This window comes from Miniopterus natalensis, chromosome 9 (assembly GCF_054644295.1).
Source record: "Miniopterus natalensis isolate mMinNat1 chromosome 9, mMinNat1.hap1, whole genome shotgun sequence".
Classification (NCBI taxonomy): Eukaryota; Metazoa; Chordata; class Mammalia; order Chiroptera; family Miniopteridae; genus Miniopterus; species Miniopterus natalensis.
The window spans coordinates 16319045-16334522 of record NC_142089.1 but is presented as its reverse complement, the minus strand read 5'-3'; the positions used below and the strand labels follow the sequence as shown (position 1 = coordinate 16334522).

The 15478-nt window shown below is 51.0% G+C and overlaps 1 protein-coding gene across 2 annotated transcripts in view; it reads right to left on the bottom strand.

Annotated features, from left to right (window-relative positions):
• Positions 1-15478, bottom strand: part of PTPRU (protein tyrosine phosphatase receptor type U) — a 75294-nt gene that overhangs the window by 29725 nt on the left and 30091 nt on the right. For both annotated transcript variants that reach the window (XM_087820257.1, XM_087820258.1), the window contains exons 8-14: positions 14221-14529; positions 11002-11111; positions 10466-10667; positions 10010-10112; positions 7218-7491; positions 6159-6195; positions 5230-5368 (exon numbers count right to left, since the gene is read on the bottom strand). In XM_087820257.1, the coding sequence (XP_087676383.1) occupies positions 5230-5368; positions 6159-6195; positions 7218-7491; positions 10010-10112; positions 10466-10667; positions 11002-11111; positions 14221-14529 (1174 nt within the window). The remainder of the gene's footprint in view (positions 1-5229; positions 5369-6158; positions 6196-7217; positions 7492-10009; positions 10113-10465; positions 10668-11001; positions 11112-14220; positions 14530-15478) is intronic.

Genomic DNA, 15478 nt, shown 5'->3' with positions numbered 1-15478 from the left:
CACTGATCTCAGGGTGGGATTAAGCAGGTGGAATATAATACAGATATTCAAGAAAGTCCTGCATTTAGGCTGAAAAATTAACTGTACAAGTAGAGGGAGGAGAGAGCTGCCTTGTTAGCAGTTCCTCTAAAAGCTGAGCTGGAGGCTCTGAGAGTTGATGGGGGTGTGGTTGCTGGAAAGCCGATGCAAATATGGGGAATGTTCTAGAAGGCTTGCAGAGTCAGAGAAGACAGAGCAGCATTAGGAGGCCATGGAGTCAGACAGGGGCCTGGGTGGTAACCCCAGCTCTGCACTGCCTGTGACCTCCCTGAGCCTCGGTTTACTCATCAGTAAAATGGGATCCTAGTTCCTACTTCTCAGGGTTGGTGTGAGGATTCTGGGTAAAGAACTGAGCCCAGAAGAAGCACCCAGGAAACGGTGGATTTGAGAAGCCTGGGGCCACCCGGCAAAGAAGGAGCTCCTAGTGACCTGAATGCTCTCTGCACTCTGTGGAGAGCTGCCAGCGTGGGGACAAGAGTGCTCCCACATGCACACACATGCACACGGCTGTGGACCCTAGAGTGGACCTTCCTGTACGTAGACTGTGGTCTGACCAGCAGGAATGGCTCAGGAACCCAAGGAGACTCAGGGTGGGTAAATGACTTGCCTGGAGTGACTCAGCAGAGCCAGGTCTGAACCCAAGGCTCTGAATACAAAGCCAGTGCTTGTGACCTCCAGGTGAGGAAGACAACACAGAGAGGAAGGTCAGAGCAGAGGGGGAAGCTCAGAGCCAGAGGTGGCCATGGAGGAGGTGCTAACACCAGGCCAGGGTGTGGGAGCCCAAGCCCAGATGGAGGGGATGGGGCAGGGGCTCCCAAGGAGGGGCTGGGACCCAAGGCCAGTGGAGCTACTTACGGGTAGTAGGAGTAGGCATAGTGGTCTCTCCTGGCAGCGTGCAAAGAGAACAGCACAGTTGGGCCCAAGGTCCTTCCACAAGGCTGGGCCCAGGGCAGCGCCCAGCCATCAGGGAGGAGCCGGGTGCTTTCTGGGCCAGGGAGGGGGTTGGCCAGGGACCAGGCAGGTCAGATGGGCTTTCCTGGTCCCAAGGGCTGGCCAGGCTCAATTATTTAGGACCAGGACCCAAAGCCCCTTCCAGAACCTTCCCTGAGTCTACTACAGGAGTGTGAAGGGGGTGGGGAAAGGGCCTGGGGAAGCAGAGCTCTCAGTCATGCACATCCGCAGACATAGAGAGAAATTTACATACTTGCACACCCACATAGAGGCAGACACTCAGATGGATACAAACTCGCTCTGTATACACAGAGAAACACACAGACACTATATGCATTCACGAAGGCAGACATAGACTCACATGCACAGACACATATTTAAACACAGACACACTCAAATACATATATTCACAAATACACACATGACACCCCCACTCACATTTACCCCTACAGACAGCCCCCCACCCTGAGTCCCAATCCCCCTCACACCTGCAGGCCCCTCTGCCCCTGAGGGGACAGCCCTTTGCATATATACCTGTGCCTGGGAGGGAACGAATGGCTCCAATGGCTGAGGCAGGGTGGAGAGGGCTAAAGGGCAAACCTGGGTCCTCCCTCACCCACCCAGAATACCCCTGAGTGTGGGGTCCATTAAAGGAGTGAGGTCGCCCTTCATGGGTACCCAAAGCACAACTCGAGTCAAGAGCCCTGACATGACGGCAGAGCACCCACAGTATGGAGGCAGAGCAGGTCCGATTCCCACTTCACAGCCAAGGAAGCTGAGTCTCAGACAGTCATGGTCTTCCCGGGACTCTCTGACAGTCACTAGTGGAGTCCAGAGCAGGGTCAGGAGGCCAGAGCCAGCTCCCTCCTAAGGCCCTACCCAGGCACATCCAGGGTCCTCCATTCATCCACCCCCATGTCACTCCATCAGCAGAAACCCCAACAAATGGCCTTTCACAAGGAAATCCTGCAGACTGGGGGATGGGAAGGAGAGAGGACAGTGGAAGACTGAGGCCCAGCAAGGGCAGGAGCTTGGCTCAAGGTCACACAGCATGTTTCATCCATCCCAGGAGCAGAGGGGAGGGTCTGTGGCCCTGTGGCTGGTCACAGAGGCCCTGAAAGGGAGGGGGTGGCTGAAGGAAGAACATTCTTCTCGTCTCCCTGAAAGGTCATTACTTCAAAAGGGCTTTCCCTGACCATTCCCCTACAATGGCCAACTACATTATGTCCCCACTGACCTTCTCTCTGCCCCTAACCCAGGCACCCTGTCCTTTTCACAATTCATAATTATCCATTTGTGCTTCTAATTAAATGCAAGGCTCCCACTAACTACAAAGCATAAGAGGATCCTGCCTACAGCTAGATCCCTGGGGCCCAGGACAGTGTCCAGCACATTATAATCCTTCGATAAATAATTCATTGAATGAATAATCAATAAATAAGGGAAAATAAATAAAAGATCTCCTCCATCTCTGTGGGCTTCCATTCCTCATCTAAACAAGTAATAATAATACCCCCACCCCCACCTTCCCACCCCTGGGGCTGTTGTGAGGTTTAGGCAATGGGAAGCAGAGCTTGGCTCTTCCCTGAGGGATACACAGCCAACAAACCAGAACTTTCTCAGTCAGCAGGGAAGATGAACATTGAGCAAAGTACTGCAAGTAAGTAAATGAAAAAGGGCAAGGAAAAGAAAGTGGTGCAAAGGGGAGGGGAAGGGGCCCTAGACGCAGAGCAAGGGAATCTGACCCGGCCTGAGGTCTGGGGCCTGGGCCCTGGGGCCTGGGGCCTGGGGTCTGGGGCCTGGGGTCTGGAGTAGGCCAGCACCCCAGCCTCAGCCCTGGAGTCCCAGGGCAGATTCAGCCAGTCTCACTGTCCACATAGGCAGGACAAGGTAGAGAACCTGATGTCTCCTCCCAGCTGGCCCTGACTCTCTCCAATAATTCCCTGCCCCCAGCCACCTCCTTCTCCCAAGGGTGCACAGGGGGGTAACTGAGTAACCGCCCTCCCGGAGCAACCTCCTAATCTGTCCACTACATTTGTTTCCCAAGGTGATCTGAGTACCCCATCGCTGCCAGAACTGCTCTGTCCCATGACATCCCACAGTACAGACTGAAGGAGCCCCGAGGAGCACAGTGCACCCTGAAGGCTAGGTATAATTGGGGGGGGGGGAGGGGCGGAGTGACACACTATAGAATGGGACTGAATGGCTTTTAGAGGAAGGGAGGATCCTGGAGACTTCTGGAGTTGCCTGAAAGGTTTATGGGGCAGCAGCTGCATAATTAAGGGTTTCCTAGTGAGGCCTTGTAGCATCTCTGGCTCATCTCCTGGGCCCAATGTTCTCTGCAGGAGTGGGTGACATCCCCCACTTTGCCCATCTCTCCTTGAGGATAGATTTGTTTAGGGCTTCAAATACCACATGCAACCCCCTAATATCTGACCCCTCCCTTATACCCCTCTCCATCTGTCTCACTCCCCAGCCCCCCAGATGGAACTCCCAGGCCCCCTGCTGGGGAGGATAGGGACTTGCCACTTAGCGCAACTACTCTGCCCAGCATGGTGAAGCCCTTCACATCCCTGGCAATGAGGTGCTCAGGCTTTGTAGTCAGGCCTGGGTTCAAATCAGGCCATGCCACTTATCAGTAAAGTGACATGGGCAAGTCACTCAACTACAGTTTCCTCATCATGAAAAGGGAGTCAGATCTGCTTCATAAATCAGGATCCAAAAAGGATATGTTCTCTGATGTATCGCGAGCCAGATAGCGCTTGACACACAGTAGGTGCTCAGGAACTAATGTGATGTGTGTGATGCTCCTGGCACATAGTAATTACTCCACAAATGATGCTTTAAAATATTTTGTATTTCGAAGCTATGTGGAGAGCAGGGCAGGGAAAAGTCAAGCCTAATGCCCTGGACAGGCCACCCAGCCCACCCCGACGCCACCTCTCCAGTGCTGGCACGTCATATCCCCAAGACTCTCTGGGAGAATCTCCTGCTGGTGCCTGGCTTTAGGCAAGGGGGGTGCTGGCCAATTCTCCCTCATCTCCCTGGATCCTGCTTATCTGCTCCTGGCAGCTCAGAGACCCAGCGCCAACTCGTCCATGTGTGCCCAGCCTGGCAGCAGCAGGGGATGCAGAAGCCAGAACCCAAGTAGAGAGACAGTGGAGTGGGCTCTGCCTCTGGTTCCCTGGGTGACCTTGGGCAGGTTCATGACCCCTCTGGGCCTCAGCATCTCTATTCCTCAATTAAGATGCATGTGCAATGGTGTCCTGGAGCTGCCTGGTGGGGGATTAAGTGGGGGGAGGGGTCTCAGAAGCCCCCATTGAGCTCCAAAGAGAGGCTCAGCCTTCAGCTACTCCATGTACTGGGCTCCCAAGGGAGGTTTATTTGGTGTTTTAAAGACAAGTTCTCTTGTTTTAAAAAGATTTGAAACCCACTAGACTAGATGTCCTTGAACTGCCTGGCAGCTCACTTTCTGGCCTCTACAATTCTAAATTCTGAGATTCTTAGAATCCCAAATCCTGGGTCTATGAAACTCCAAAACTCCATGTTTCTAAGTTCTGGATTCTAAGATGTGCTGGGATTCCTGCTGCCAAATGCACTAAGACAGGCAGCCCTGGCAAACACGAGGCTGGACCTCTGAGCCCTGGGGAATGGCAGGGACAGGAGGGAGGTCTTCTCTGAGTCATGGGCCCAAGAAGACTCCTCAGGTATCAATATAACAGGGCCCAGAGCAAGCTGAGCCCAAGGGAGAGTGGGGCTCAGGGTCCTTGGTTTGAAGGGGAGTACCACCCCCACTGCTCGAGGTCAACACCACAATCCTGTGGTCAGGGCAGACAAGTTGGCAGAAGGTTTGCAGGGGGCTTGGGATTCAAAATCATGTCACCTCCACACTTTCCCCACTGGAACAGCCCAGCAGGCACAGGAGGGTTGTGCCTACTTCCAGCACAGCTCCCTAGGAGCAGGCAGAGTGCCCTTTCCTGGATAGTGGCACCTGGCACCAGCCAGATCCGGGCTCCAGCCAAGCTGCTCAGAGGCAGGTCCACTTGCAGAGCCTCTGGCTTCCCACCACCAGCTGTGTCCATCCACAGGCCTGATGCCCAGGCTGGCAGCCCTCCACACACTCACCAGGTGGCTGCTCTGCCAGCCCCCAGCCCTACCAGTCTCCAGCCACGGCTCCTCTCTGCCCACCCGGCCTCTGAGGGGCAGGAGACAGGTGAGCCAGGGCACAGCTTCACTCACCCCTTGCGGATGATGATAATGATGGCCCCCAAGAGGAGGATGAGGACAGCCAGTCCCCCCGCACAGATGCCCAAGATGAGCCCCATCTCCTCTGATCTCTGGGACACCTCCAGGGGCCGCTTGCTTTCCTTGCAGGCAGCTGGGGAGAATAAAGCAGGACAAAGGATCACAGGGGAGACAGGGACCACCTACCCTTGGTCTGAGCCCCTAGGAAGGCACCGGGCTGCACAAACACACGTGCACAGAGACAACTGCCCCCTCCTCAACATGTGTCCAGATCCATCTTTCAATCAGATCCATCTCCTCACCACCCCTCACACCTTTCACATCTCCGTGTCAGAGGCTTTACTTGCACCGTTCCCCTATCAGGAATAGCTCCCATCTCCTCTCTACTTTCTCCAATCCTCCCATCCTACAGTGAATGGGGGATGGAGGATGCCTTGGGCCTTCAGACCCACCTTCTTGACCTCCTGGGAGGTGATAGAAGGAGAGAATCATGTACCTAGGGTGTAGTTAGAGCATCTCAGGATGGGGAACCAACCACACTCCCTGTTTGGAAGCAGGGACAATCCCTACATGGCAGGGTCCACCCTGTCCCCAGCACAGGAAAGGGGGCAGATAAGAACCCAGAACTAGTACCCAGCACCCATCATTCCCATGGCCCAATTATAACGGCTGCCCATCCACAGGCTTGTTCCAGGCCCCTGCCAAGGCCCCTTCTGTGACCGTGAGAGGACAGAGAAGGGAGGGAGTAATCCCTGATGCCCAGTCTTAGAGAAGGAGCCCTTGGAGTAGGCACATGAGGGCCAAGAAGGAAAATGACCCCAGACAGGCTGGACCACCCTCCTCTGCTCCCACAGCCCTGGGTGCTCAGGGTCCACCTCCCAAAGCCCAGCAAGTGAGACACCAGCCGACCCAGCAGTACTTACCTTTCCTGGCGATGCGGATGCAATTCAGCCGGGTCTCCTGGAGACACAGATGGGGATCTCAGTACTGCCGAAGCCCAGACTGACCCTCCCCAGAGGAAACCTCGAACAGCATGTCCTGGGCCTGGTCAGGGCTTATCTGGTGTGGACTGTAACTAAAGACACCCCACCCAGCGGGAGGGCCTGGGGGGAGAGGCCTGCAAATAGGGCAATGCCTTAAGAAAGGGGAATGAAATCAGAGGGAACAGGGAAAGAAAGGAGGCGGGGCCTCCAAAATTAGGGTAGGGCCTAGATCCAGGGATCTGGTTAGGAAGGGGGAAGCCTGGGAAGGAGAGATCCAAGGAGGGAGAAGCCTGGAGAAAAGAAGGGCTTGTGGGGGCAGGGCAGGGTGTAGGATTCAAGGTCTGGTGAAAGCAGAAACCTGATATGGACCCCTCTCGGGAGAGAGGAGCCTGAGATAGAAGATCAGGGCCTCAGGGACAGGACAGGGACTAGACTGGGGGCTTGGATAAAAAGAAATCTGGTTAAAAAAAAAAAAAAAAAAGGCTCATGCTCAGTGGTTAGAGCATTGGCCGGCCCATTGAAGGGTCTCGGGTTCAATTCTCAGTCAAGGGCACGTACCTGGGTTGCAGGTTCCATCCCCGGCCCATGCTAGAGGCAACTGATGAATGTGTCTCTCACCTTGATGTCTCCCTCTCTCCCTCCCTCTCCCTCCCTTCCACTCTCTAAAAATCCGTGGGAAAAAAATATCCTCAGGTTAGAATTAACAAAACAAACAAACATACAAAAAAGGCTCAGACAGGAGGTAGTGCAGGAGGGACTGAACCCGGGGTCAGTAGGGCGGGGCTCAGGGGGCGGGGCTCAGACGAGGGGCGGGGCTCAGGGTGGGGGCGGGGCTCAGGGTGGGAGGGGGGGCTATAGGAGGGCGGGGGACAACAGAGGGGCGGGGTCAGGAGAAGGGGCGGGGCCTGGGCCGGTCTCCGGCCTCGGTGTCAACCTGCTGCAAGGGGTCCCCAGCCTGCCCTCCAAACCGCCCACACCACGACCCGGCCTGTCCCTCACCCCCTTCAGGTGGCTTGTTGCCTGGAAGTAGATGAGGTAAGCCTTCCTGGGCTCAAGCGGTGGGTTCCAGAAGCCGCGGTAAGTGTGGTTGTCACCCACGGTGAAGGGCATGGCCTCAGGCAGACTGCTGGCGGCCAGTTCGGCCCCGAAGTAATGCACCAGGCCGCGGGCCAGAGCGGCGTCGAAGGTCAGCGGCACTGGGAAGCAGTCCTGGCCGCCTGGCTCCCGCCGCAGCCTCCGTGGCCGCTCCTCCTCCACAATCACCTGGTACACACTGGAACGAGACAGGAGAGCGCAGTGATCCCGGGGCCAGGGACAGGGAGAGCTATCTGGGGGCTAAGGGCATTGGCTTTGGGGCCAGGCCCAGCTGGGGGCTAATCTCGGTTCTGCCTCTTGCTAGCAGGGCAAATCACTTAACCTCCCTGGGCCTCAGTTTCATCCTCTGTAGAATGGGATTTATCACAGGACTGTTCCATGATATAGATGTGAGGAAGGAAGCAAGTTTAGCAAGCAGCCAGTGCCTATCAGCTGTTATTACTGTGACTGAGGCTGAATGTGGGCCCTGCTCAGGTGAGCCAAGCCCTAAAGCCCCACCCTGACTCCTCTGTGAGTCCTCCAGTGCCTGCCACTGGTCCCGGGAAACCTTAGCCTCAGGCTCCACTCTCATTACCACTGGCTCCCTTCTGAGCCTCTTAAACTAGTTAGACAAGATGCATTCATTCATTCATAAAGTGTTTCCTGAGCTCAGACATTAGGCGCTGTACTAGCCACTTGAGGATCTAGTCTTCCTGGAAGTGACCTCCTGTTGGGGAGACCACCACTGAGCAAGCAAACAAAGACACATTAATCCTACACCCTGAGTATCCTCCCAACCAGAGGCAGCCCTAAGCTTGCAGCTCTGAGCTCGATGTCTCACGGTCCTAATGGCTGATAATGTTCCCTGGTCTATATTCCCTCTAATATGTGTCTCCTGGTCCCGATTTCCGTGTTTCTATTTATTTTTACCACTTTATTGAATGGCCTTTTGCTGTGAGCTCCTCCAAATCCTCTGTGGAACAAAGCCAAGAGTAACTAAATGACTACTGACAAATTTAAATATTTCCAGTCACAGCCTTGATCACATCTTGGCATGTGACACCCCATACTGACAGCCTGTGCTCTGAGAAGTAGAAATGCCTTTGCCTCGCTCTCCAGCTGTTTCTTTCAAGCTTCCAAGTTGTGGGGTAATCATCCCAGCATCCTAGGATTTGGGCCACACAGGTTCATTCCTTGTCACCAGCGTGCTGCAAACACCAGCCCAGGCCCCTCTCAGCCTCCATCTGCCAGGCTCAGTTCAGGCCTCCCCTGGCCCTGAGACCCACCAGGAGATGATAGTAATCAACGTTAGCCATGAAAAAAGCACATCTTGATCTGGCATGATCTCCATTATGCAGATAAGGAAAGGAGCACAGAGAGGTGAAGGGACATACCCAAGGCTGCACAGCCATCATACCCCTCCCTTCTCGCCATATTCCCCACCACCTCCACTCCATCCAGCCTTGTCATAGTCATCCCAGAGGGATGCTGGCCAGGCAGGTTCACAGAAAGCCTCAAAAGGACAAAGAAAGGAGAAGGTTTTCCAATTCCTCCCAGATTCAGGTGCACCAGGGCCCTGAGGTTCCTGCAAAATGCAAAATGCCCCTTAGATACCCTGACTTTCCTGGGTCTCCCCTGAAGGTCTGGGAACCAACCTATGACAAGCTTTGCAGTGCAAATGTGGGGGAGGCAAAGCAGGAGAAAAGAGTGGAGGGTGAAGTGAAGAAGTGAGGGGTGCCAAGGGCACCTAAGCAGCCCACTGCCTTCCTGAGGGGGCTTGCTGTGCCCCACCCATGCCCAAATACAAGCTATCACTCTCTCCCAGTGCATGTACCTTTGTGGAAGGAGGGGACACAACAGAGGGGCAGGGAGGCTCTGTGACTTCAAGAATAGGTACTGGCTTTGCAGACAGATCTGGGTTCCAAACCCCAGCTCTATCACTCACCAGCTGTGTGACCTTGGGGGCAAGTTCTTTGGGCTCTGAGCCTGTTTCCTGATGTGTAAAATAAGGGTACTAGTACCCACTCCACAGGGTGCTGTGAGGATAGATGTCATGCAGGTGAAGTCCCTGGCATGGTATCTGGCCATGTGCACATACCCCACAAACACCCTCACGCTCTCTCACCTGCACACACACACACCTCCACACCACGCATCGCATACACACATCACAGGTTTTTCTCTCTCACACACACCAACTTGTCTCCAGCACCTTCTCCCCAGCAGAGGCAGCCACCATGGCATCAGCAGCCCAGCTTCCTCTGGGGGGAAGGAAGTGGAGAAGCCAAGTTCTTGGCCACTCCAGAGAGATGCCCTATCTAGCTGGCTGCCCTGGCCTTCTAGAAAGTCCATCCCTGTGTCTCCCTGGGAAGAGCCCTCCAGGAAATAAGATGGGAAGAAAAAAGGCCCCAGAGTTCACTTCTCCAAGGTGTCTGAGGGAAGGCCTGCTGGAGAAGCTGGACAGTCACCTCTCCAGGCTGGACACTGTACAGAGAGCTCATGACAATCACCACCAGATACCCATGGCCTCAGAGGGGAGTGGCTACAGGCATTCTGCCTGCTCCGGATCACGGATCATCCTTCTCCAGGCACTCTGAACTGGGAGTGGGAGATTTAGGAAAGACAGAGGTGAGCTGGCCTGGAGGGGACTCTGGGTCAGAGGAGGGGCCTCTTCCCTATGGCCCTGACCTCCCACCCCTCCGTCCAGGCTTTCCCACCTGATGGGCGCACCACGGCCCTGTGCAGGCCTCAGCAGCACGGTGATGGTGTTCTCAGACTCCCCCAGGGGTGACGGCATGTCAGCATAATCAAAGCTGGGAGCTGGGGGAGGGGACAGGGACATAAGCACGGAGCCTGGCCACTGGACCAGGAAGGCCAGAACTCCAGCCTCCTTGACCCCTGTCCTTAGATCTCTTTCCCTTCAGCTTTAGGCTCCTTGTTTCCCCTCTCCTGAACTTCCCTGACCCCTGACCTCAGCCCTCTGATTCCACTGACCACAGTCTCCTCAGTCCTCTGACTTAATTCTCTCTGACCTCAAACCCTAAAGGGTTCATTTATCTCAGCAGGAGCCCACTATAACCACCCCCAGGAGGTCCTCCACTCCCCCCTCTGCCCATGGAGCCCTAGAATTCTGGGTCTCCTCCAAAGGGACCAGGCCAGGGCCAGGAGCTCACCTGAGATGTTGGTGGTGATCTCTGTGAGTGCCGCCTGGCCGAAGCCTTTGCCGGTGCGGGCCCGCACGGAGAAGAGGTAGGTGGTGCCTGGGTGCAGGTTAGAGAAGACGTGGTAGGTCTCATTGCGGAGCTTGGAGATGGTACGGCGTGGGCCCGGCACGTTCACCACCGGGTCTGATGATTCAATGCTCTGGTAGCTGATCTGGGGGCAGGATGGGCAGGTAGGCAGACACAGGAATGGGGAAGGGCATCACTGGCCCTGAAGCCTCCCACCCATCATGGTTCAGGTGAGGCAGGGATGAGACTGGGCAAAGGGCGAGGCTCAGTGGGACTGTGCATGCCCCTTAGCCCAGGCCTCTGGGAACCTTCACCTCTCCCTCCTGCCTTCAGGTCCCTTGTCCATATAATCCACAGACCCTGGTCACAGTTGAAGGAACCTCAGTGATCACTTCTGTCCCCCAACCATGTACCTACTTTTCCATGCTGTGTGCCCTCCTTCTACCAGGGGCCCCCACTGTAATGGGGTCCAAACCCACCTCATACTGAGTGATGAGGCCATTGGGTTCCTGCGGCTCCTCCCACTTGAGGAAGATCATGTCCTCCAGTGGAGTGAAGGTCAGAGACTCAGCCGCGATCCCACCAGGCACTGTGAGGGAAAGGTGTCATGGGAGAGGGGAAAACCGGCTTTGTAGTCAGATACCTGAATTCAGACTCCAGCCTTACCATTTTCTAACTGGTAAGCTTGGACTACTTGGCCTCTCTGAGTTTCAGTTTCCTCATCAGTGAATTGGGAGTGACAATAACCCCTCCCTCACCAAAATTAAATGATGTGATGTACTTAAAGCAATTTCCTATGGTTCAACCTATTCCTGAGTACTCAAAAAGGGGAGCTGCCATTTTCATTACTATACAGGTTGCATTCAGCAGAGAAGAATGTTTGGATGGTCCTATTTTGATCCAGTTAAGTGGTTTTCAGAAAATATAAACATTTGCCAGAGAAATGAAAACAAGCTTTAGTGGCGGAATTATGGATAGAGATATTCTCTTGTCTAAAAATTTCTAATTACACAAACAATATGTTCAATGTAGAAAATCAAAATGAGCATAAATAAAATTAATGGCACCTACAATTCCATTACCCCAAAAATAATACTGTTAACATTTCAGCATAAACCCTTTTAGGCATGGTTTGGTTTGGTTTTGTCTGTTTTTGCTCACATGTATCATGTTAACAGCAGTCATAAGGAATTTCTTCTAGGAAGAGAATGGTCTTTGTTTGGGAAAACACCTTAATAAACCACTGTGGGGAAGCTGAGCTCCTAGGGCAGGGAAAAGCAGAAACCAAGATAACAATCATTGAAAGCCAAAGTGCTCTGTGTGAAAAGGAGCAGTTACCAAGGCAACACCACCCACTCGCCAAAATGATAAGATGAAAAAGACAATTCCAAGTGTTGGTGAGGATGCAGAGCAATCAAAATTTTCACACAACTGCTAGTGGGAGTGTAAACTGATGCAACCACTTGGGAAAACTGAATCTGTCTACCTGTTATGAACACACCCATGAGAAATGTGTAAATCTACCCCCAAAAAATCTACAAGGATTTTTCTTTACAGCACAATTTCAAATAGCTGAAGACTAGAAACAATTAGAATGCCCAACAATAGTAAACAGGATAAATAAATGTGGTATCTTCACATAATGGTCTATTCGGCAATGAAAATAAATTCTATAGAACTGTCCGCACAATATAGCTGAGTCTCTCAAGCAAAAAGGTCAGAGAAAGAAGCCAGATTTTTTACAGTGTACAAAAGAATACACACTATATGATTCTATTGACATAAAATTCAAAACCGAGCAGAATTTAATCTATGGCATTATAGGTCAGGATATGTGAGTGGTATGGTTCATGAAGGGGGACTTCTGGGAGCTGGTGATGTTATGGGTGTTCGGATATCCTGATGTGTCCAGTCCACTGAGCTGACCACTTAATATAAGCATACTTCCTATAAGAATTATACTAATACTTAAATGAAAAGTAAGAAATATTAAATAATGGGCAGTTACTGGAAGGAGGAGGAAGGGGAGGGGCAGAGAAAGAAGAAAGAAGGCCAAGCAGCCCAAGTAAGGCCTGGTCAGAGTGGGTGAAGCCACAACAATATACCTTGAGGGGGGAGAGAGGCAGAGGTCAAAAGATTTTAAGAACAGAGTAATCTGATTTTGAACTTGAGGTTGTTTGTGAAGGATAGCAGGGTATGTTGCCCCAAAATATGCCACTTCAGACTAAGGATTATTTTGAGCTGAACTGAGAGAGAAATTTTTCCAAGTACACATGGAACATTTATGAAAATTTAACTATATGTTGGGCCACAAAGCGAGGGTCAAATTTCAAAAGACCAAAATTAGAATATACTCTAACACAAAATGATACCAAATATTTTGTAGGGCCTATTGTGGATTAGCTGTTGTTGCATGTGCTTTACACACATTATCTTGAACTTCGCTATCATCCTATGAGGTGTAGGACCTATTATGATCTCATTTTGAAGCTGAGAAAACTAAGGCCCAGAGAGGTGAAGTGACTCAGCCAGTGGTTCCAGCTTCCACCGTCGGAGCTAGGAGTATGCCCACAGTGAAATTAAGCTAGAAATCAATAACAAAACAATAATTTGAAAAGTCTCAATTGCTTAGAAATTAAGCAACGTAATTCTAAAAAACTCTTGGGTCAAAGAAGAAATCATAACAGAACTTAGAAAATATTTTGAACAAATGATAATGAAGATAGGACATATCAAAACTCATGAATGCAGGTAAAGCAGGGCTTAGAGGGAAATTTATAGCTTTAAATGCATATATCAGAAATGAAGAAAGGTTCAAAATCAATGATCTCAAAAAGCTAAAAGAACAGCTGATCAAATCTAAAGTATAAAAAATGAAATAAAGAATAGAAAAATATACAATAATATCAACTAAGTTGCCTCTTTGAAAAGATTAATAATATTTATAAACCCCTAGCAAGAGTGAAGAAGTTTTTGAGTCAGGTAGAGTCACATCTGAATCCTGGCTCTGCCAGTGGAAGCTGGAACCACTGGCTGAGTTGCTTCACCTCTCTGAGCCTTAGTTTCCTCAGCTTCAAAATGAGAACATAATAGGCCCTACACCTCATAGGATAATTGTGAAGTTTAAGATAGTGTGTGTAAAGCACATGCAACAACAACTAATCCACAATAGGCCCTACAAAATATTTGGTATCATTTCGTTTTAATAACAGTTCACCTCCTAAGACAGAAGACAAATTACCAAGATCAAGAATGAAAAGGGGGATATATATAGACCCTAAGGACATTAAATAAATATAATAGCAGAATATTATAACCAACTTTATGTGAAGAAATTTGACGACTTAGGTGAAATGAACAGATTCCTTAAAACAGTACACCAAAACTGATACAAAAGAAAATCTGAATATTCCAAAATCTATTTTAAAAATTAAAACTGTTATTTAAAAACACTGCCACCAAAAAAAAAACCTCCAGGTCCAATGGCTTCACTGCTGAATTCTTCCAAACATTTAAGGAAGAAATTATACCAATTAACCCAAATGCTTCTGGAACATAAATATTAGCTATCATTATTTTGTTGTTATAGAGTTAGTTTAATCCGAAGCAAAAAAATTTCCTATATACCTTTCAGTCTCAGACGTGGGGTGTCTGTGGGAGGCACTGAGGGCCCGGGGAATCAGGGCTGGGGCTCTTACCGTCCTCATCGGTCTGGAAGGTGACCTCCTTGCCCTCCTTGCGCCCCTCGGGGTTAGTGAGGACGAGCCGCACGTGAACATTCCGGTAGGGCAGCAGGTTCTTGATGGTGTAGCGGCTGGCACCCCGCTCCATCTTCACACAGTCCCGGACCGTCTGGTTGTGGCTGCTGCCCAGGGTGTAGTGATAGCACAGGGACACGGTGTAGGTGTGGCAGCGTGTCACGTTGTAGCCCAGCGGTTCCCACTGCAGGGTCAGCTGGCGGGCCTGGATCTCAGCGAAAGCCAGGCCTTTGGGGGCTCTCATGGGCTCTGGGACACCCAGATAACAGAGAGAAGGCAGAGGAAATGGGAAGAAAAGAGGAAGCAGAAAGAAAACATCAGTCAGCTGGCTGAAATCATCCCTCCTTTTTCCCCAAAAGCTCAAGGGAGCCCCTATAAGTAAAAGTGTGTGTTTTGGACTCAGGTGGGGCTGCATCCGAATCCTGGCTCTGCCTCTTGCAGCTGGCAACCACTAGCTGAGTTGCTTCACTTCTCTGAACCTTAGTTTTCTCAGCTTGAAATGAGATAATAATAAGCCTTAACTCATGGGAAGGTCGTGAAGTTTAAGGTAATGCGTGCAAATACACGCAACAACAGCTAATACACAATAGGCCCTACAAAGTATTAGCTATAACTTTGTTTTAATAACACAGTTCATTTCCTAATTCCTGAACTACATCTGAATCAACCTATTGCTGTATTTTTCTTAAGTGATTAATTCCAAAGTTGTTCTGAAACATACAATATAATAATATATAGAACTCGGGATGATAAAGGAAATGAGAGCCAAATAGTTAAATAATGCCAGAGCGTGTTAGGGAAACAGAAATGTATGCTATTAAGTCCTGGGGAGTGAGGGGGCACAGGTGTCTAAAAATAAGATTCAAATTGGGTGGTGAGTTCCCTGGATGCCAAAGCAAAAAGGCAAATACAATGTTATGTAGGGATAATAATAATGGCAGTTAACATTTACTGGGGGCTTTGTATGTGCCAGGCGTTGTTTTAGAGCCTTTAAAATGCTTTATTTCATTCAATCCTCACAGTAATCCAATAGACACGTGCTATTAGCCCTGTCTTAAAGATGTGGAAATGGAGGCACAGAGAGATTAAGTAACGTGCCCGCAGTCAGACAGTAAGTGGTGAAGCTGAGATCTAAACGAGGACCAGCTGCCTCCAGAATCCATGATCTTAACCACCACTACCTAGCTCCCCTGCGAGG